A 23,482-nucleotide genomic window follows, 5' to 3' on the forward strand; every position below is an offset into this window, starting at 1 on the left:
TGCTAATAACTGCAATAATTAAAGTGGATGATTAACATACTGAAGCACAATAAAAGAACATTATCAAGTCATCTGATTTATAAATGTTGTGTTGAACATAGTCACAACTGGGAAAATTCTACTTAGAGAAACCCCTGTAACTGATCTTCTGTTGAACCAATAGTCTATCTCCTGGGTAACATTTCACTCTAGGACTGCTGAATGAGGCAGAATATGAAAGTCAAGTAATCAGTCACTGGTTATAATTGAGTATCTACCTTGGAAAAGAAACTGAGCTTCAGAAAAGATGTTCCTCTTTGCTCTTATGATCGTACCTGGATGAGGGGTAGGATTTGGTGCTTAGATGAGGGCAATGAGCTGGAAAAGTCCCAACTGAGTTCATTAACAGGAGGTTGGCAAGTACTCAATGTGCAGCCCTCAAGTCGATCCCAAAGATCCAAGTGGCCTTTGGATGGGGTGCCATGAGATACAGAAGATGTGACTAGTATTTGCTCCTTAATAGGGCATCTTTTGGACCATTTCCAGCTTGTGACATTTCAGGCACTAGGCCAAAAGGAAAACTTCAATGAATTTTAGAATACTATCATAGAGGCTATGCTCTATAAAGATGCTACAATGAAATTCAAATTTTTTAAAGCAGGGAGAAAAAAAGTCCTCTATGTCTGGAAATGAAATAATCCTTGAGTTAAAAATGAAATAAAAATATAATGTATAAAATACTGTAACTGAATGTCAATGAAAATGCTACAAGTGAAAATTTAGGAGAAGGCAGCTAAAGCAGTACCTAGTGAGAAATGTATAGCTTTAAATAAATGTATCAACATACAAGAAAGGTTGAGAACAAATACTCTAAGAATGAAGCCCAAGTGAGTAGATTAAACAAAAACTGAGCATACTCAAAGTGCATTTTTTAAAATTGTGAACTTTATGCAGACATTATTTTTTCATATTTATGCAGTTGGAGGTATCAGTGCAATCAGATGTAACATGGTGATTGTCAGGTGTGTTCTATCAATTCTCTTAGCCCCTCCCACTAAGTCTTCTAAATAGGAAAATATTGACAAAGTAAGTTTGGTCAAGCAGCATCTCACATAAAAGTTCAAGAAAAAATGTTATATGGGTTCAGTTAGCAGTTTCTGTCCAAGACGAAGGATTCTCTGGTTAAACCTTGGTGAAAGCGATGTTTTGAAGAAAGACCTGCATCCACCTAGAGCCAGTTTAACATGTCTTGCACATGTTTTCTTTCCAGCTAGGACGAACCCTGAGGAGCCCTTTTATGAAGTTTGTAGCTCATGCAGTTTCTTTTACAATCTTCTTGGGATTATTAGTTGTGAATGCATCTGACCGATTCGAAGGTGTTAAAACCCTGCCAAATGAAACCTTCACAGACTACCCAAAACAAATCTTCAGAGTGAAAACCACACAGTTCTCCTGGACAGAAATGCTCATTATGAAGTGGGTCTTAGGTAAGCAAGTCACTCTACTTTTATTCTCTCCTTGCTAATTATAGTAGGACATTATTAAACTCTGACTTCTGAACTTCTTCCTCCCCTCTTCAGTGTACTCTTGATAGACAAAATGGTGAGTAGATTACCAACAAGAAAGTCATAGTCACCTTCTGTCTTTAAGATACACAGACCTGTATACAAACTCCAGTTTTGAAAGGAAATGTTTGGGGTGGCGGGGGGCGGGGGGCAGAAATTTTTTAAGTACATACATTGAACATTCATTATACATATATTGAAAGTAGTTTCATTGGAAAACATATTATTTTGATCATTTAAACATAGTCCATCGGTAGTCTTAAGAAAACAAGTTCAGATTTTTAAAGGGCATAAAATTGCATAGCTTAAAAGATATTTCTGTTATCACTAAATATTGGTATATAGTAGAACTGTGATAATAAATATACATCTAAAAATTTACAGGAGTAACATTTTCTTATTATTTGTGTAAGCGGGTGTACTAAAAGCTATGAGATTCCTCTTGTAGTGGTATTTTATGCTGCCATGGTGTGCCACTGGAGCTGCCAAGGAAATTGTTCCCAATTTCCTCATTGATTAACTAAGGAAGCCTGTCTTTTGCCCAGTTTATGAGAACCATTACTAGAAGGAATAATCAAAATAAAATAAAACTGGCAGTGACTAAAATTGAATGTGGCAAAATGTGTTATAGATTTTTGTAACAATGAGAGCTGTAAAATCGGTTGATTAAAAAAAATCAGTCTTAGTAGGAAAAAATTAAAAATTGCAAAAACTAAAATCAGTGACTCTGTATATAAACCTTATCAATAAATTTTAAGATTTACATCAAAAATATGTGAATTTGATGGGAATATTTTAAGTAAAACAAGCAAAACAGAAGATAAAAAAAAGACAAAAAATCAATATCAAGATTTGACCAAATAATTCAATTGGCTTAATGGTGTTCACCTCAGATTTTGCTTTCTGGACAAAAATTTAATATTGGTATAATTTTCATTATGTTTATATTCACAATGAGTCAAAATGTATTCAGGGTCAATGTGTCTGTGCCATCAATCAACAAAATCACAATAGAACAAACACCTGAAAAGGTAACCTAGCACATGGCCTGTGCTAATTAAATAATATAGCCCAAGAGTGCTACAAGAGTAGAACCACTAGAGAATATCCTATGGATGCCTAAGCTGAGACCAGTTGGAAAAATGGTCTCTAAGTTGGATTTCTAAATAGGCAAAGGAAGATGAGATTAACAGTTTTTTTTTTTTTTTTTTTTTTTTTTTTTTTTTTTTTTTGTTGAGACGGAGTCTCGCTCTGTCGCCCAGGCTGGAGTGCAGTGGCGCGATCTCAGCTCACTGCAAGCTCCGCCTTCCGGGTTTACGCCATTCTCCTGCCTCAGCCTCCCGAGTAGCTGGGACTACAGGCGCCCGCCACCTCGCCCGGCTAGTTTTTTTTTTTTAGTAGAGACGGGGTTTCACCGTGTTAGCCAGGATGGTCTCGATCTCCTGACCTCGTGATCCGCCCGTCTCGGCCTCCCAAAGTGCTGGGATTACAGGCTTGAGCCACCGCGCCCGGCCGAGATTAACATTTTTATCCAAAGGGCATAGGAAGGACAACCCACCAGTCTTTCCACGGACTTTATAAAACCAGCAACCCAGCCGGACACAGTGGCTCACACCTGTAATCCCAGCACTTTGGAAGGCCGAGGGAGGCAGATCACAAAGTCAGGAGTTCGAAATCAACCTGATCAACACCGTGAAACCCCGCTTCTACTAAAAATAAAAAATTTAGCCAGGCATGGTGGTGTGCACCTGTAATCCCAGCTATTCAGGAGGCTAAGGCAGGAGAATCTCTTGAACCTGGAAGGCGGAGGTTTCAATGAGCCAAGATTGCGCCACTGTACTCCAGCCTGGGCGACGGAGCAAGACTCTGTCTAAAATTAAAAAAATAAATAAAAATAAAAAACCAGCAACCCTGTGACCAAAGGCTCATTTAGTAGAGTCACTGACACTAAAGTTGTGAAGGGACATTAAAGTATGTTACAGAGTGAGTTCTGTGGCCTTACCTTCACAATTCAGAATCTGTCCCAGTTCTCCCTAGTACATATGCCATTGTTTAACTAAATTGAGCATTTTAACACTAGACACTTAGAAAAAATCTCACATGTTGGATTTATGAATAAAATTTAAAGTATTTACAGCACCAATCACCCACCCACCCCATTTTCCCACTGGGACCCCAGGTAGAAGACTCTGGTAAATGCAACCGTACTTTCCTTTGAACAGGTGTAGCTACTGTTAATGGAACCTCTTGAATGAGGACTTCCTCCTGAGTCCTCACGTTTCTCTTCCTGGGTGTCAGAGCATTATTCCAATAAGAGGGATGTGTCTCTAGCTATAGGATCCCCAACTTGTATAGCTTAGTCCCTGCTTCTGATGCTCAGAGCAGAGTTCAAGACTGTTAAATCAGAAGTGCTGTAGAGGGAAGAACTTATTTCTCATTGGCCTCTTTCCAGAAGGAAGATTCTACTTACTTTTTCTTTCCTAGAGAATATTTTCAAATTTTTATTACAAATAATTTTAAGGAAATGCAAAACATCAAGAGAAGAGCATAATGAATTCCATGGATCTATCTCCCATGTTCAACAGTTACCAATTCATGGCCAATCTTTGCTCCTTCTATACTTCCCCCATCTCCCTTCTCTCTAACCTTGAATTATTTAGAAACAAACCCCAGTTATCATAAATTTATTCTGTAAACATTTTTGTGTACATCACTGAAATGTAACATTTCTTTTTCCTTTTATTAATTTTTTTTCTTTCTGTGTTTCACAGTCGCTGATGTTTTTTTCCTGTGGTTTTTGTGATTTTAATTCCAATCAGTGGGTTTTTCATTTCTGATATTATATTTTTCAATTATTAAAATCGTACTTGGTTCTCTTTTATATCTCCCATTTCCTTCCTCATCATTTTTGCATTTTCCTTTAAATCCTTGAACATATTTACAGTAACTGTTTTGAAGTCTTGACTCCTAACTCCACCATCTCTGTCATTCCTGGGTTGATTTCTATTGACTAATATTGCTACCTAATTATGGATGACCTTTTCCTGCATCTTGAAATGTCTGGTAATTTTTTGTTGAATGATGGGCACTCTGCATGTTATGATTGTGAGCCTCTGGATTTTGTCTTCCTTCAAAGTTTTCAGCATTATTCTGACAGGCTGTTATATCACTTGTGATGAGTTTGAGCCATGTAAAGCTTTCTCATAGTGGATCTGGAGAAGACTTACTGTAAAGATGATTTATCTTTGTACTACAGAGACACACTTCTGGGGTCTCTATTGAATGCTCTGGGTAATCAACAAGGAGTGTCAACTCTGGATGATCAGAGCTCAAGTATCTCCCCACTCTGGGTTAGCTCTGAAAACTGTTTGGCTTACAGTTCCTTGACAGTTGTTTGTGGAGTTTCACTCTATGAATTCATGACTTAGTTTTCAGCAAACATTCCAAAGAACCCCTATTTAAATTTGTGGTGTCTTTTGTTTGTTTAGTTTTGTTTGGTTTGTTTCTTTGCTTGCTTGTTTCTGCATACTACCCTTCTCTCTGGAGCTCTGCCACACAACATGTAATCATCTTAGCCTTCCAAAACCCAATTCTGTCTCTTCAACTCAGTGAGACTGCCTGCTACGCTTCTGGGATCCCTCTCCATGCACTACAGACTGGAATGTGCCTCCAGAAAGCAAGCTATGGTGGTCATATGGCTTGCCTCACTTGTTTCCCTTTACTTAGGGATCACAGTCCCATGCTGACTATTTCCAATACCTAAAAATAGTTATTTATGTTTGCTTTTGTTTTGTTTTGTTTTTAACCTGTTTGCTACTCCATCCAGGCTAGTAACAGAAATCAGAACACTTTTTCTAAAAGAGAACCAGAAAAACATTATCAAGCCTAAAAGAAAATTAATAATATCTTAGTATCTTCAAATATCCAGCCAATAATCAAATTTATTTCATTGAGAGAGGTGAGTTGAATAAATATCCACATGACTTGCTTCCCCTCCTGCTTCAAATCACTGTTCAAATTTCACCTTATCAGAGTAGTTGAGCAGGTAAGAGCATGCCCTCTTATCCCTCTACTCTGATAAGGTGAAAAGCATTCCAGGCAGAAGGAATAGTATGTGTTTAAACCTGGATTCAGGAGCAAGCTGGACGTGTTCAAGGAACAGCAAAGAGACTAGTGTGGCTGATGTAGATGAATGAGGAGAAGAGAAGTAGAGATGAAGTCAGAGGAGGTAGCCTTTGGAGAGTTTTCAGCACAAAAGAGACATCATATGACTTCAGTTTTTAAAGGATCACTGACTGCTATATAGAGAACAGGTGACAGTGGGATACGAACAGAAGTAAGGAGACCAATTAGGAGGCCACTGCAGCAATTCAGATAGGAAGGAAATGGCCGATTTGAGGCATATTGTGATTACATTTTGAAGGTAAAATCAATAACACTTACACTTGGATTGTATATGAGATGTGAGAGAAAGAGAGCAGTCAAGAACAATTCCAGGTGTTTAGTTCAAGCAATGGCACATTAGAAAGCCATTTACTAAGACAGGAAAGACCCGAGGGGGAGCAGTTTGCAGGGGGAGTAGAGATGGAAACCAAGACTTGAGTTTGAGACACATATTTAGACATTCATGTGGAAATGCCAAGTAGCAACTGAATATACATGCCTGAAGTTCACAGGGGAGAATGGGAATGAAAACATAAATTTGGACATATCAATGCATTTAAATGATATAATATCATTATAACTATGAATGTGGGCAGAGAACTGAGGACCAAGCCCCAGAGCACAACAACGTTTAAACCATGGGAAGATGAGAAGTATCCAGCAAAGAAGGCTGAAGTAAGAGAAGAACCAAGAGAGTGCTGGCCCAGATGCCAAAGTATCTGTAGCAAGAACCAAGGAGTGATGACAATGTCGAATGCTGCTAATGAGACTGGAGACCTGACCATCAGCTTCGGAAGCAAAGTCCCTGAGTAGGCAACAGGGAATGGGATTTAGTGTGGAAGTAGAGGACTTGGCCTTAGCAGGAGTGTGAACACTTCACTCACTGTAACGGGATAAAAGGTGGAGTTGACAGCACAGTGCAGGTGGACTGGGAGATGCAGTAGTGGGGACATGCACAAATTATTTTCCGGTATTTTCTATTTTCTCAATTTTTTTACTCAATAAATATTTTCTAGTTATTAGGCACTATATTATATATCAGGCACCGTGTCAGGTACTAGGGAAGCAGCTATAAATAGAATTACATCAGCTTGTTCTAAATAGCATCTGGAGCTCTTTAATTATTATAAAAATAATAATAACCTTTGAGAGACAGATTTGAGCACTGTGTTTATGAGAAGGGTCTTTGTGCTAGTGCATCCTGAGATCCAGCATGTGATCCACTCTCTGTTCAGATGTGGAAAGGTATGAGGTAGCAGTCAGGCCTCTGCTGATGAAGACTTGAATTCTGCTCCTAGGCATCCCCAGGAAGGCCTTGTATGAGCTAGAAAATCAACAGCACAGTTCTTTTCTCCCACAACATACCACATTCATAAATGAAGTACTTTGAACAGACTGATTATACAGACACCCAAACCATTACTCCCTCTTTATCAGAAGCAACTCTAGAGTTGGAAAGAACCTCAGGACCCTAACAAGTCCAAAGTACTTTCAGGAATGGAGAGTTTGGCCACAAAGGGCTGAATGACCCTTGTCCAGGTCTCCTTGCTGCTTCCCTTCCCACCCCCATGACCTAGTCTGTTCTCAAGGTAGGAGTTAGAGTGATCCATTTAAAATGTAATTGAGTCTTCTCATTGTTTGCATCAAGACTCCAGTGGCTTCCCACTTCCCTCAGAATGACGGCCAGTGTCATTATAATGGCCTATGATGCTCTCAGCTCTCCACTCCATCTCTACGACCTCCTCTTCCACCGCTTTCCATCTCACTCGCTCTGTTTCGGCCCCCTGGTCTCCCTGCCTTGCACTGCTTCTGCCTAAGAACCTTTGCCCTGGCTGTTCCCTCTGCCTGGAGAGTTCTTCCTGCATGGATCTACATGGCTCACTCCCTCACCTCCTCAGGTCTCTACTCAACAGTATCCTCCACAGAGTGAGGTCTTTCAACCCAAGCTATTTAAATTTGCAAGTCCTCTCACCCCTAGTGTCCTCGTAGTCCCTCTTTTTTGTTTCTCTGCATAACCATTAATGCCTCTGACAATACCATATGCTCTATTTTGTTTCCTGCCTATCTCAATTGATACTGATATTTCTGTAACCACATAGATTTGTAGCTGACTCCTTTCATCTTCTGTTTAACTGTAACCCTCTCTCCACATGGCCATCTGGTTTTCCCCATCACCTCTTTCAGTGGCCACTTGTGTTGACAATAACTTACTTCCCAATCCCCTCATCCTATGGGCATTTGGTTGTTCCTCTTCTGATTTACAGTACTATAGGAAGGCCAAACCCAGTTGGAAATACATTCCTCCTTTCCTCCACATACTCTGTCCAGTTAACAGCAGAATTTTGAGAAAATTCTAGATTACCATTCCAGGATATTTAAGGTATGAGCAGAGAAAGTGAAAGCCACAAGGAAACTAAGAAGACAGAGCCAGAAAGGCAAAGATAACCCAGGAGAACATAATATCAAGGAAGCCAAGTGAGGAACAAGATTGAGGAAGGAGGGACAAATTTGCTGGTAGACATGTATATCCTGGAGAGCCATCAGATGAGGAGAGGACTAAATGAACCAGTGACCATTGCTTCTTCCAGCCTGGAGAATCTCTAACATCCACACATACCATAGGAACCTGTCTTTGTTGCTTGCATTATAAGCAGTGATTCCAGGGTAACTGCAAGAATAACAAGCTTATAATAAGCTTTTCTACTGGAGATTATAGCACCAGAGATGTTCATCTGAGGACTGTATAATAATGCTAGTAGTTCCCAGAAAGCTGTCAGTGGCTTGGAGGCTAGCAAGCCTCTCCATAACGCATGTGATTTCTCCATCTAGGAGTAAATGCCCAGTATGGTAGTAAAATACATTTAAAATGCTAGATAGGAGAAGAGCTTGGGAGCGTGTCCCTTTCTCTTTGGTGGTTTTGCCTCTCTGAATGGTGGCTGGCAAAAAGGTGGAGCTCAACAATGTCTGTTAAGTGGGTGAATGAGTTCCTAACCAGTGAGAGTAAGCTTGTTCCCAGTGGAGGGCAAGGCAGGAGACAGTGCAGTGGACAACAAGGCTCCTGGGCTGCCTGTGTGGCTTCGGACAACTTGCTTGCCACCTCCATAGGTGAGTTTCTTCATCTGTAAAGTGGGGATAATTACAGTAGCTATCTATCAGACTATTATGAAGACTTAGCATTTATTAAGTACTTACAAAGGGCCTGGTACCTACAAGGTGCTCAATGATTGGGGGCTACTATAATTAGAAAAGAAGAGGAGGAAGAAGAGGAGGAGCTTTGTTAGAAAATTTTTGAATCTATTAATATCATCCTCTTGCCTGAACAACAAATGAACCCTGAATATGTCTGAGGCCCACATTTGTTGCAAAGGACCTCCTATTGAGATAGTGTTTTGATGTTAGGACTTGTGGGTTCAGAGTCACTACGCATATTCTCTCTCCTACGAGTTCAAACTGGGGACCAATGGTGAGAAGTTGGCCTGAGAGGACAGACAGACAGATGCAATGCCCTGGGACAGTAGCCCCTGGGGGCCAGGACCATTTAAAGAATGTGCATACTTAAGTCTCACAGGACTTTGAAGGGGGAGCCCTTCTGAATACCATCTGAGGCAGGGATAGGAGTAAACTGTCTTTTAGCTGTCAAGCTCCATCTCCATAGCCCGCAGGACATTACTCAGAACCTGCCTATAAGAAGCTACTCATTTCCCTTGAGGCTTCCTGGCACTTCCCAGCCTGTTCCGCTGCCAGGAACCCCTTCTTTATTATGTGACCTTGTTCTCTAGGCTCCAGGCAACCCTGAGTGAGGGGAATTTTGCCTGAAGGAGACTCAAGAGTGGGGAGGAGGGTGGGGGCGCATGCTTACCCCTTGAGCCTTGGTCTCTAAACACTCCTCTGATTGACATACTGGAAGCAAAAGACCATGGGACTCAGCTTGGATATAAAATGCTGAACTATCCTTGGCACTTTGGAGGCAGGGGGCTTAATTTCACTCACTGAAATACTTAATTTCACACATTTCCTTTTTCATTAAGCATTCCTGCTGTCCAAACCCTTGGGCCCATGTTACTTTTACTTATGGCCCTAGAATAATTTAAATTCATCTGGGTGATTAATATTTAAATCTAAGAAGACTCATGCAGACATTTGACCACAGAGGAAGTGATTCGCAATGCCCAATGAGAAGCTACTATATGGGTCAGAAAAGTTAGTTTTCTGAAAATAATTTGCATTTCAGATTCATAGAGCTTTTAGTACTTGAAGTTACCTCCAAACTCCAAATTCATTCATTTTAAAATATAGAATCTAAGACCCACAGCAAATCAAGGGACTTAGCCAAAGTCATACTCCTAATAAGTAGCCAAGCTAGAACTTGAACCCAGGGCTTCCTGAATTAAAGCCAATCACTCAAGTTACAGCCTGTGGCTCTCCTAGTGCCAGGCTAAAAGCAGTTTCATTCAGACATTGAGAATTTTAATTTGGGGGTAGAGGAAAACAACAAACACTATTTTTCTATCCATTAAAAATTGATTTTTAAAATCGATTTTAATATCTGTTGCACAGTCACAGATGAAAGCACATTTCAGTGTTAAGAAATTACTTCACTGAATTATCACAAAAATTTTGGTAGGGTATACTTGAGACATAGCTTTGTTAACAAAAAAGGAGAGGGCTGGTTCTGCCCTACCATTGTAGGGTAAACATACTTGCAATTTTTTTAAATATTTCCTATTGTGGGAATTCCAATTTGATACAAATATGCAGATTTTCATTAAATAAAGCCATGATTCTTCTCCAAACAGCTGCTCTCAAATTACTTTTCTCCTTAGAAAAACATTTCAGGCCGGGCGTGGTGGCTCACGCCTGTAATCCCAGCACTTTGAGAGGCCAAGGTGGGAGGATCACGAGGTCAGGAGTTTGAGACCAGCCTGGCCAATATGGTGAAACCCCATCTCTACTAAAAATACAAAAATTAGCCAAGCATGGTGGCACGTGCCTGTAGTCCCAGCTACTCAGGAGGCGGAGAGAGAAGAATCGCTTGAACCCAGGAGGCAGAGGTTGCAGTGAGCCGAGATCGCACCACTGCACTCCAGCCTGGGTGACAGAGCGAGAGTCCGTCTCAAAAAAAAAAAAAAGAAAAGAAAAATATTTTAAATCCTTCTATTTCATGGGCCATTTTCAACAGAAAGGGAAATTTTCTGATTAAAATAGTCCCTGGGCATAGTCCCAGACAAGTAAAGGTGATCAGCTCATCACTCAAATGTGCCCACATGTGGGCCTGTGAGCAAGTCAGCGAGGCTCTGACCAGGGCAGAGCCCTCATTACTGTCTACTCCCAGCATTATCTATGACGCCAGGCTTTTTCAGCAGCTGGACCCTTAAAGACCACTGTATTATGTAGGCATCTGTGAGTGTGCTTGGATTAAGGTCTGGGAAAAAGAAAGGAAGAAACACAAGCAAATGGTTGGGTGGAACTGCTGGAGGACTGTTGGGTGGGCCTGCTTTGCTACAGTACAGGGTATATGAAAACTGTGGAATATCATAGGAAGGAATGACAGCCTAGCTTTGGAGTCTGGACTTTATCTTGGTATTATGAGGAATACACCACAAGTATCTGAAGAGAGAAGTGACCATATATGACCCAAACTTCATGAGGTCAGAAAATAGAGTGGAAGACTAAAAGAGCAAGATGGATCTGATGTCCACTAGAGGAGGATCTGCAGAACTGCAGTGATCCCTGGTGCCAATCAGAAGAGTCAGGGGTGCAAGAGTGGGAATACTGGGTAAGAGTACACAGTGAGGGTGGGAGGGATGGGGAGGACAGCTTGAGGAATGTAATACTGGCACTGAAAAGACATCCACTAACCCACTAACAGTAGTCTCTCTCTATAGGGGGAATTCAGCTTTGAAGTTCTTAAGGAAAAGTAGGAAGATATTCATCTGTGAGACATATACAAGGAAATGAGGGACAAAGTTTCAGGGCTAGATGCACTTACTTGAGGTCAGAGGGAAGAATGGGAACAGCCACAAACCTGAAAAGCTACAGCCTTTAAGGAGTGGGCAGAGTTAGAAAAGCAGCAAAGAAAGCTGAAGAGGAGCAATGGGAGGGGCAGGAGGTGCCAGGGAAAGCTGGCCATCATGTCTGATGAACACGGCTGAGAGACTGCCAAAAGAGGCTATCGGTGTTAGCCTCTAGGGAGTGTGTTCACTGAGCTGGAATTGTTTCACTCACCAACCAGCTGGTGATTCTTTTACCACGTGAATCCCTCTAAACATACAGGTTAAGTGTAGCACGGTTCCACATCAAAGCTCTCCCAGATCTGAGTAGTCATAAGACTCTTTGATGACATAAAATGTTCAAGAGTCTTTTCTACACATTAACTGATTTGAGCCCAATTTTATTTCCTGGAGAGCCAAAAGAGCATAGCAGTCAAGAACATGAACTCTAGAAGCAGACCTTCTGGGTTCAAATTCCAGATCTCCTGCCTCCTAGCAAGGCATATTACAACCATCTGAGGCACTGTTTCATTAGCTGTAAAAATAGGATAATAGCAGAATGCACTTTATAGGGTTGTTGCAAAGATTTAAGATAATATATATATATATATATATACACACACACACACACACACACACACACATGGCAGTGCCCAGAACACAGTAGGTGCTTAAATTGAAACTGAATAGTTATGTTTTTATACAGGCATACCTCAAGGATAGTGCAGGTGCAGTTTCAGACCACTACAACAAATCAAGTACCCCAATAAAGAAAGTCCCAGAAATTTTTTGGTTTCCCAGTGCACAGAAAAGTTATATTTACATTATATTGTGGTCTATTAAATGTGCAATAGCATCATGTCTAAAAAAAAGTGCATACCATAATTTTAAAATTACTCTATTGCTAAAAAATGCTAACAATCATCTGAGCCTTCAACAAGGCATAATCTTTTTGCTGGTGGAGGATCTTGCCTCAATGTTGATGGCCACCGACTGATCAGAATGGTCATTGTTGAAGGTTAAAGTGGCCATGGCAATTTCTTAAGACAATAAAGTTTGCTGCATCAACTAACTTTTCCTTTCACTAAAGATCTCTCTGTAGCATGCAATGCAGTTTAATAGCATTTGACCCAAAGTAGAACTTCTTTCAAAATTAAACTCAATACCCTCAAGCCTTGTTGCTGCTTTGTCAACTAAGTTTACAGAATATTCTAAATCCTTTGTCATCATTTTAACAATGTTCACAGCATCTTCACCAGTAGACTCTCAAGAAACCATTTTCTTTGCTCATCCATAAGAAACAATTCCTCATCCATTGAAATTTTATCATGAAATTGCAGTAATTTAGTCACATCTTAGGCCCTTCTTCTAATTTGAGCTCTCTTATTTCCATCACAACTGCAGTAACTTCCTCTACTAAAGTAATGAAACCCTCAAAGTTATCCATGAAGGTTTGAATAAACTTCTTCCATTTAATGTTGATATTCTGACCTCCTACCATGATTCCCTAATGTTCTTAATGGCATCTAAAACGATAAATCCTTTCCAGTAGGTTTTCAATTAACTTTGTCCAGATCCATTAGAAGAATCATTATCTATGACAGCTGTGGCCTTATGAAATGTATTTTTTTAAATAATAAGACTTAAAAGTCAAAATTACTCCTTGATCCACGGACTGCAGAATGGATACTATGTCAACAGGCATGAATACAATGCTAACCTCCTATACATCTCGATCAGAGCTCTTAAGTGACCATGTGCATTGTCCGTGAGCAGTAATATTGTGAAAGAAATACATTTTTTTCTGAGCAGTAAGTCTCAACAGTGGGCTTAAAATATTCAGTAAACCATGATGTAAACAGATATGCTGTCATCCAGGCTTTCTTGTTTCATTTATAGAGCACAGGAAGAGGAGATTTAGCATAATTCTTCAGGGTCCTAGGATTTTTGGAATGGCAAGTGAACACTGGCTTCAACTTAAAGTCACTAGCTGCAGTAGTCCCTAACAAGAGAGTCAGCCTGTCCTACGAAGCTTTGAAACCAGGCACTGATGTCTACTCTATAGCTCTGAAAGTTCTAAATGGCATCTTCTTTCAAGATAAAGCTGTTTAATCTACGTCAAAAATCTGTAGTTTACTGTAGCCACTGTTATCAATTATCTTAGCTAGATCTTCTGATAACTTCTACATTAGCACTTGGTGCTTCATCTTGTACTTTTATGTTATGGAGATGGCTTCTTTCCTTAAACCTTACGAACCAGACTCTGCTAGCTTCAAACTTTTCTTGGGCAGCTTCCTCACCTCTCTCAGGCTTCACAGAATTAAAGAGAGTGAGGGTCTTCCTCTGGTTTGGGCATTGGCTTAATGGAATGCTGTAGCTGGTTTAATCAATCACTCATGAGTTCACCGGGGTAGTACTTTTAATTTCCTTCAGTAACTTGTTCTTTGCATTCAGAACTTAGCTGTTTGACACAAAAGGCCTAGCTTTTGGCATATCTCAGCTTTTGACACACATTCCTCATTAACCATAATCATTTCTAGCTTTTGATTTAAAGTGAGAAATGTACAACTCTTCCTTTCATTTAAAAGCTTAGACACCACTGTAGGATTATTAATTGGCCTAATATTAATATTGTTGAAATACTGGGAATAGGGAGGCCCGAGGGGAGGGACAGACAGGAAAATAGCAGGTCAGTGGAGCAGTCAGAACACACAAAACAGTTATTAAGTTTGCCGTCTTATATGGGAGTGGTTCATGATACCTCCAATCAGTTACAATAGTAACATCAAAGATCACAAAGATCACTGGTCACAGACCAACCATAATGAATATAGTAATGAAAAGGTTTGAAATGTTGTGAGAATTACCAAAATACGACATAGAGACACAAAGTGAGCACATGTTATTGGGAAAATGGCATCAATAGACTTTCCCAACACAAGGTTGCCACAAACCTTTAATTTGAAAAAAAAAAAACAGTATCTGTGAAGTACAATAAAGCAAAGTGCAATAAAAACAAGGTATGCCTGTAATTTAAAATAATTTAAATAGTAATAATTTACTAATCAGTAAATGTAAAGGTACAGACTAGCATTATTCAACAGAAATATAGAGCAAGCAACAACCATGAACTATACAGATAATTTCAAATTTTCTAAAAGCCATATTATAAAGACAGGTGAAATTAATTAACAATATACTTAACCTATCATATCCAAAATATTAATCACTGCAACATGTAACTGATGCAAAAAATTATTAATGAGATACTTTACATTCTTTTTTCATAGTAAGTGTTTGAAATCTGGTGTGTACCTTACATTTATAGCACATCTCAAACTGGACTAGAAACATTTCAAGTGCTCAGTATCCATATATTACTGGTGGCTATGGTATTGGACAGTACAGGTCTAGAAGGATACTCATCAACTATTAGCTCAGGCTACCTCACAGGGATAGCTTAAAGCAGGAGTCCTCAACCCCTGGGCCGCCAACTGTTACCAGTCTGTGGCCTGTTAGGAATAGAGCTGAACAGCAGGAGGTAATGCTGGCAGCATTACTGCCTGAGCTCTGCCTTCTGTCAGATCAGCAGCAGCATTAGATTCTCATAGGAGCCTGAACCCTATTGTGAATTATGCATGTGAGGGATCTAGAATCTCATGGCTGATGATCTGAGGTGGAACGGTTTCATTTGGAAACTATCCCACCCCCCATCCCCACTCCCACCCCACCCCACCTTGTGTTAAATTGTCTTCCATGAAACCAGTCCCTGGTGCCAAATGGGCTGCTGGCTTAGAGGAAGGCTGGGGGAACTAGCAACATTTTGTCTGTATATTTCTATATTGTTTAATATGTAACAATGAGGACATATATCTTTAAATCCAGCAAGTTATGAAAGAGTAAGAAAAAATCTAATAATGCCAAATTAATGCTCATGACACAGAAATACAGAAGCATTCTAATCTAGGATTTAAAAACAAAACAAAACAACTAGGTTCTATGTCCAAAAAAAACAATAGTTCTAGGTTCTTGGGGGCATTTCTGTAGAATCTGGGGCATGGGGGGGACCTTCAGATAGCCCTTTACAATTCCTGGACCTCAGTTTCCCTATAGTTAATTTAGGACTGATTGATTCTTTAAGACCTCCCAGTTCTTAAAGTGTATAAGTGTCAGCAACTGTATTTCTCCTATATTCCCTCCAAGAATCTATCAACGAATGAGAACTCTCTCCTCACTTCCAGAGACAGTGTGTAAGCGCAAGGCGAAGTCTCAGGAGCTCCTGGGTCAAATCTGTCTTTGAACACACATTTCTGTCTGCCTCTGGCTATCAATGGTCCCAGTTCCAAAGAGCTGATAGTTACATTTGTACTCTGGTTCCCTCCATGACCTCATGCGGAGGAAGTGAATGCTAAGAGAACCGAAAGACCAGCCTGGCCTTCTCCTTCTCCCACAGGAATGATTTGGTCCGAATGCAAGGAAATCTGGGAGGAGGGGCCGCGAGAGTACGTGCTGCACCTGTGGAATCTGCTAGATTTCGGGATGCTGTCCATCTTCGTGGCGTCCTTCACAGCACGCTTCATGGCCTTCCTGAAGGCCAGCGAGGCACAGCTGTACGTGGACCGGCACGTGCAGGACGACACGCTGCACAATGTTTCGCTTCCGCCGGAAGTGGCGTACTTCACCTACGGTGAGTCGGAGGGTGCTTTCCCTACTCCATTCTGGCGCTTCTGAGATGTGGCCTTGGTGCTTCAGTGTGGCTGGAATTTGTAACGTCATTTATAATCATGTGGTCCGTGATTTGTAATGCAGTCGACTTTGGCAGTTTCACTGTCAGTGCAGAGCATCCTTTCCACCTCAAAAAGACCCTTGGTCCTGGAAGTGTAGCCAGCAGAATAGAACATGGAATTAGTGACTTTGAGAAATCAATCTTTTTGTGTGAAGGATGAGTTTGTTTCTGAAAGGCCCTTGGGAACATTGCTGTAGTTTGTTTTTAAGAAACGTCTTGTTTCTGATATGCATCCAGAAGCATTAAAGGAATATATATATGCAGAGGGATTTTCCTTCTATATTGGATCCCTGTGTTTTATGCAAAAATAAATCCTGCTTTCCCAGTTATTGCTTCGTGGCAAGATAGGTTCTTAGAAGATACCTTAATTCTTGCAAAATACAAGGCCTTACTGTTTGATATAGTAGATTGAGACTTTAGGAATACTAATAATAGTTATAACATATGTTTATTGATAACTTACTACGTGCCAGAAACTGTGTAGACATTTTATACACACAATTCTAGTTATTGCAAATAGCCCGGCAAAAAAAGGGTCCTTCTTTTGTCCCTATTTTAAACATGAAGAATCAGGTTTTTATAACAGGGCTTAGTTTCCAGAAAATATAGGATTTCCTTGTATAGCAGGGAATCCTGGCCTGACATGATTTGAAAATCATGCTGAATGGCATAGTAGTTATGTCCCCAACCTTTGGAGTAGAAGAGACCTGGATTCAAATCCTAATTCAGTAGTTTACTGTGAGATATTGTTTACTTAACTATTCTGAGCTCTGTGTTCTCATATGTAAAACAGAGATAATAATATCTACGTCAAAAGGTTTGTTTTGAGGGTTGAATAAAATAGTGTGTGTGAAGTGCTTTGGACTCTGCTGTGAAAATAGTAAATGCTCACTTAATGGTAGCAGTTATTATCTGCTTATTTTAACAGAAATTATGTCTTACTACCACCTTTTGGGTCATTTTCTTGTTCAAACACTGTAATTTCTGTACTGAAACGGAAAGATGTTGAAGGTTAAAGGAACAGTAGATACTTGTTAACAGTAAAAAGCAGCTGGACACTTAGTAGGCATTTATTAATGGCAGCTGCATCATCTTGAAGGGATTGAGTGTTGAATGTCCCTGTTACATGAACCCAGATGGCTCCAGGACCACAGAATCTTTGCGGTAAGATACAACAATGATTCTGTGGTCAGATACAACAATGATCTGCAGAGGGTTGTTCGCTTAACGCAAAAGCTAAGTAACTGCCCGTTTTCAATGTAGATTATGTTACATGTAAATGTGGTAGGGAACTCTCCACTGAGAAATGGAGAGTCTTGTAATATTACAAATCATCCACCCACCCAATCTCTGCCATTTTGGGATCTGGCAAATTCAGACTTTCTTAAAGCAAAATAGCTTGGATATTATCCCCTCTGTCTTGTTCAGGGTTCATCAAGGAAAGATGAGAGAATATTGATACTGCATTACATTCTTTTCTTAATGCCATGATTCAGGCTGCAGTACTGTCCACTTCTGACTTCCGTTGCTTTATGGGTTGTAGTAAGGGTCTTACCCAAGCCAAAGCATAGTACGTTATTGCTCTTGTTTTTGTAGTTCACCCTGTGCCCTTGGAAATCCTTTGGATTTCTGGCTTCACTTGTGCTCCAGTTACAAGGCAAGAGAGCCCTCTTGTGGCCAGCTGGACAGTGGATCCTTCCAACCTCTACAGCACCAAATGGGCAGATACCAATTTTTCAGGTTGTGATAGGGCAGGGCAATTTTTCTCATGGAAATAGCTCTAAGGAGAAAACCCCTTTGTCCAAATCATCACAATGCTGTTCATTCTACGCTCATCACAACTCTTGACAAGTCAGTTCAAATGTAATATTTTTCAATAAAAGTCCTGACCTGGTCATCAGGATCTGACAACAGCTAAATCTATCTGAGTAGATTATAAGAGTGTCTTGTTATTGTGACTGAGGTATAAGATGGTAAGCTAGAGGCTGCAGAAAAAAGAATTCCTTTTTGCCTTCTGTTTAACGAGAGAAGTTATGTTTTATTTTATCTTATCCAAATATTAATCCATAGAAGATGACAGATATATTGGAAAACATGTAATTTATTCTGCTTACTAGTCTTTCATGGATTTTTGAGATATGACCTTGAGGAGAACATAGAATCTGTAATGTTATTGTATTTCCAAATGCAATTTAGAATCACTCCATGAAACTTTGTGGCCTGACTTCCTTTACTAGAGGTTTCTTACTGCTGTCTATTATTATAATTATTTAACAGAGTCTAGTTTTACAAATAAAGAATAAAAGCCTCCCTCTTCAGTCTCCCTTGGAATGCCACGAATTGCTATAATATCCTTGCTAGCTGCATTTACCGGGCTCTGAAAAGGACCCCATACCCTAAATCCAATCTTAAAAATGGCAATAATGATATCTACTCTACAGGGCTGTTGTGAAAATTACAGCTAATGTAAGTGTAAGTGCTAATTTAGGTTTCTCAATGTTTCTCAATTAATGTTTCACTCACCATTTCTCAATGGGGACACTATTAGCTTTTCCAGCAGGGCAGTTTTCATGGTACAGATCTGTCCGGGGCACTGCAGGACATTAGCATCCCAGTAGTACTCCTATTCAGTCACTGTGACAACCAGAGACACCCCAACACATCCTCCATGAGAAAAGTGCTGCCCTCACTTGAGAATCACTGACATGTAATAGACAGCTGATTCATGACAGATGCTGCTCCTTGTACCATTAGAACTGCAATAGGAACACTTTGCAGGTTTGCTCTGCTGCAGAAATACCCATAGGGCAGCTCAGGCCCTTGTGGTCACAGTGACCACAAGCAGAGCTTTCCCAGCTCAGGATCAGTCCTAGGACCCTTGCCTACCTGGAACAGGGCTGTCGTGGCAAACCTGCCTGACTGGTCACCACTTTTGGGGCCTTAGCTTAATCAAGGAGCAAATATCCCAGCACACAGTGTACCTGGGAAACAAAACCCAAGAGTATTTTCTCAGGCAAGATCCTTTAGATTCCTGGACCCCATGTGAGCTTATTTGTTCTGACCTGTGCCTGGTCTAAACATGTGGTTAAAAGTTTATTCAGTCATTTGACAAACATTTATCCGTACCTGCTGTGTGCCAGACCCTGTGCTGAGCACTTTACATGTATGATTTCATTCCGTCCTCTCCACAGTCCTGTGAGATGGATATTATCCATAATTTAGAGATGAGGAAAATAAAGCTCAAAATGTTAGTTAATTGTCTCTCAGAGGCATGTGGCCAGTAGGTGGATGGGCCACATTCAGTCTCAGGGCTGTCTGACTCCAAGTCCATGCTCTTGCCCATCTCTCTCCTCGCGCTGCTTCCCCAGTGAGTGGGACAGCTCCTGAGCATGGAGCTAAACACTGGTGAAGGAGACAGAATAGCAAGTGGCCTGGTGAGTGCGAAGACATGGAGGGTGCACAGCATACCATGAGAGCACAGACGGAAACTGGGAACCTGCCCAGCCTGTGGTGGGGGTAAGAGGGATCACAGAAGGCTTCCTGAAAGAGGTGATGCCTGAGCAGAGTCTTAGAGGAGGATTCGGAATGAATCATACCTCGAAGTGAGAGAAGAGTGTTCCAGGCAGATGGTCCAGCACATTCCAAGAGGGAGGGTCCAACTTCTGGGTATTGGGATTAATTTAAGGACAAGGACAAGAATGGCAAATGATGCAGTTGGAGACCTCTAAAGATGCCTAACTGCTTTCTCTTCTAGAATAGATTCTGTGGCTTAGTGAGTAACCCAGATTGTTTTCTTTTAGCCAGGGACAAGTGGTGGCCTTCAGACCCTCAGATCATATCAGAAGGGCTCTATGCGATAGCCGTCGTGCTGAGCTTCTCTCGCATTGCATACATCCTGCCGGCCAATGAGAGTTTTGGCCCCCTGCAGATCTCCCTAGGGAGAACTGTGAAAGATATCTTCAAGTTCATGGTCATTTTCATCATGGTATTTGTGGCCTTCATGATTGGGATGTTCAACCTCTACTCTTACTACCGAGGTGCCAAATACAACCCAGCGTTTACAACGTGAGTATCCGAGGGCTTTCCCTTGAGGTTCACCCTGGGCTTCCCGTGATCTTTGGGAGTCTCCTGAAGGTGACTTCTTGCAGAGACTGCTGTTTCCTTGCTATTTCTCAAGGTTAAAGGCGACTTTATTCAAGGGTGGCTTACAGTTCAGGTTCTGGAGTTGAACAGAAGAGTTGAGTTAAATCCTCACTTTGCCACTTACATTCCGTGTGACCAAGAGTATGTTCCCATTTAGAAAAAAAAAAAAAATTACGTGTAGGAATGCTACATTTTCTAGGATTTGACATTTTCAACTATCAGGAATTACTGTATTGTATAAATGGAAAGACCACTACTAAAAACAGAATGCCATTAATAGAATGTTGTCTTTTGTTTCCAAAGTTTATATACTAGAGTGATGTGAAAATAATAAAAGCAAGATATTTTGTGGTAAACTTTGGAGGCAATTAGGACTGCAATCCATGAGTTATCTCAGACTAAACGATGCAGCAGCAAGCATGCTGGCGAGTATTCTTGGGGCAAAGGGGAAATGGGTTAACATCTCTGAGACTTCATTTTCTCATTTTTAAAATGGTGATAATAACAGTACCTTCTTCATAGGGATCGTGCAAGGATTCAGTGAAATGATGTAACTCACATGGTAAACTCTCAATACATGGTAAAAAAATATTATTACTATTATTTTTGTCTTAGCCTGTGTTACCTAGAAAACAGAACTCTGGGTAAAAGTTGCATGCTAACACTTTATTAGAGCAAGGGAGTTGCGATCTCAGGGAAATAAGACTGAAGGAAAAAGGAAAGTGAAGAATGGGAGGAGGAAAATCAAGGACAAGTTGCTGCATGAGAGATGTGTGAAGTGAGGACGGGGAAAGCAAATCCAGGCAGCTGCCCTGGCCACCATCCACCAGAATACACAGCCTGGGCATGATGGACCTCTCCAGGAAGACTATCTGGAAATACCACATCTCAGAATAGCCCATCAGGCTGAGAAATAGAGAATTTATCATCCAGATCAGTCCCGTCTGCTGTCTCTCATTAGTCACTCCATAGGACATTAACTCACCTACACCTACACTTCCAGGGCAGCCCTGGGGAAGCCATATCCACACAGCATGGGAGCGGTTGCAAGTCACAGTTCTCCATGCCTGGCTGGGCAAGCCAGGTCTTGTGCGTGGGCACCCAGCAAGTCCTGCAGTATCATGTGCCTCTGCAGCAGGAAGGCAGGCCCATGTGAGAGAGGCAGGAGGCAAGCAGCCTGAGCATGAGGCAAGATGCTGAAATTGGGATCCAGAAGTAGCTGCTGGGGGTGCTCCAGAAAGCAGGCAGAGTAACACAGTGGCATGCACATCCCGCCATGGTGGAAGTGGTGATGGAGCTCTCTAAGCCTGTGTCCACAAAGATCCAAAGTTCCTCCCCTGGAGGTGGGGGCGGGGCGGGATGCCAGGTAGTCTCCTGGAGGGCCAGCCATCAGCAGCACCGAGAAGGGTCGAGTGGGAGAGTGTGGAAGACTTGAATATACTTCCTGATGCAGGTATATTCGGCTGGTGAACTTAAGTCATTTGATTTGTCTGAGTCTCTGTGTCCTCGTCTATAAAATGAAAATAAGATTTCCCACCTTATTCACAAATACCTTTCTGGATAAATGAGGATGTTTACATAAAGTGCCTGAAACACAGAAGTGTTTCCAGTCCATGTCCTGCCCCAGACCCACTCAGCTCCAGAACTTCTCCTTGCCTTCACCAAGCTCTTGCCCAAAATCTTGAAAGGATAGTCAGGTTTTCAGCCTTGTGGAATCCCAGCACAGCAGCCAGGATCAAAAGGACTAAGCACTTCCTGACACTTGTCCCCAGGAAGCCCTGAGTGGCCTAGAATGTGTTTTCCAGCTAGTAGAAATAGCTCTGAGCCCTGCCACTCAGACTCCGTAAGCAATTTCCAGGTTGCAGCAGGGCCTCATCTTACTCTTCTGGAGAAATCACTCATTAAGGTAAGATGCATGTCTCTAAGAACCAAGTACAATGAACTCTGTGCCACTCCGCTCAGAATCATGAACTGCGCTGCCCCACCCAGCTGAAACTCCCTAAAAGAGTGGAACTCTGGTGCTGCTGAACCATAGAAGCTGTTACTCCCTGAAGCAAAGAAGTAGTTTGTGTGTCACAGAGAATAGGTGCCAGGCCCAGTGCTGATAAATGCACCTGAGAGGTGCTTGGCTCTGCTCCTCATCCCACAGGCTATGTTGGAACCTCAGTACCCCGTGGACAAACAGACTAGGTTTCAGTCTGAGCTCAGCCTCTTACTGACTTTGTGGCCTTGGGCAAGTGCTTAAATCCCCGAGGCCTCAATTTCCCCAGCTCCAAAATGAGAATACTACGAGAGCCAATTTCACAGGATTGTTGTATGGATTCAATAAGAAGAAATATGATCAAATGCAATACTTGGCATAAAATGAGTCTTCAATAAATAGTAACGATGATAATGGAGATGGTGAATAATTTATCCTTGGGGAGAATAAATTGCAAGAAAAGACACCTGAGTACTGAATTGATCTATAGCGCCCTTTCTGGGCAGTGGCCTAGCTTACACACTGTCCACCAGCACAGGCCAAGCACATTGTTGAATTAGCTGAACTACTTTATATCACTCCAATACTTAGTGATTAACTGATGAAGGAATAGAAAAAGTTTCAATCACCCAAAAGCAAATTTGCTCTAGATCTACTAAAGGTAAAACTAAATGTATCCATTCCACATGGGACGCATTGCTACTGATCATGGAGAGGATGTCAGCTGATAAACGAAGGCTGTTACTCCATTCCACATGGGATGCATTGCTACTGATCATGGAGAGGATGTCAGCTGATAAACGAAGGCTGTTACTCCATTCCACATGGGATGCATTGCTACTGATCATGGAGGGGATGTCAGCTGATAAACGAA

At 41.2% G+C, this 23,482-nt stretch overlaps 1 protein-coding gene across 6 annotated transcripts in view; it reads left to right on the forward strand.

Annotated features, from left to right (window-relative positions):
* Positions 1 to 23,482, forward strand: part of TRPC7 (transient receptor potential cation channel subfamily C member 7) — a 137,507-nt gene that overhangs the window by 81,729 nt on the left and 32,296 nt on the right. For all 6 annotated transcript variants that reach the window (XM_033181136.1, XM_033181140.1, XM_033181141.1 and 3 more), the window contains 3 exons: positions 1,250 to 1,466; positions 16,152 to 16,385; positions 20,285 to 20,549. In XM_033181136.1, the coding sequence (XP_033037027.1) occupies positions 1,250 to 1,466; positions 16,152 to 16,385; positions 20,285 to 20,549 (716 nt within the window). The remainder of the gene's footprint in view (positions 1 to 1,249; positions 1,467 to 16,151; positions 16,386 to 20,284; positions 20,550 to 23,482) is intronic.

Source organism: Trachypithecus francoisi, unplaced genomic scaffold (genome assembly GCF_009764315.1).
Source record: "Trachypithecus francoisi isolate TF-2019V2 unplaced genomic scaffold, Tfra_2.0 Lachesis_group2, whole genome shotgun sequence".
In the NCBI taxonomy this organism is placed as follows: domain Eukaryota; kingdom Metazoa; phylum Chordata; class Mammalia; order Primates; family Cercopithecidae; genus Trachypithecus; species Trachypithecus francoisi.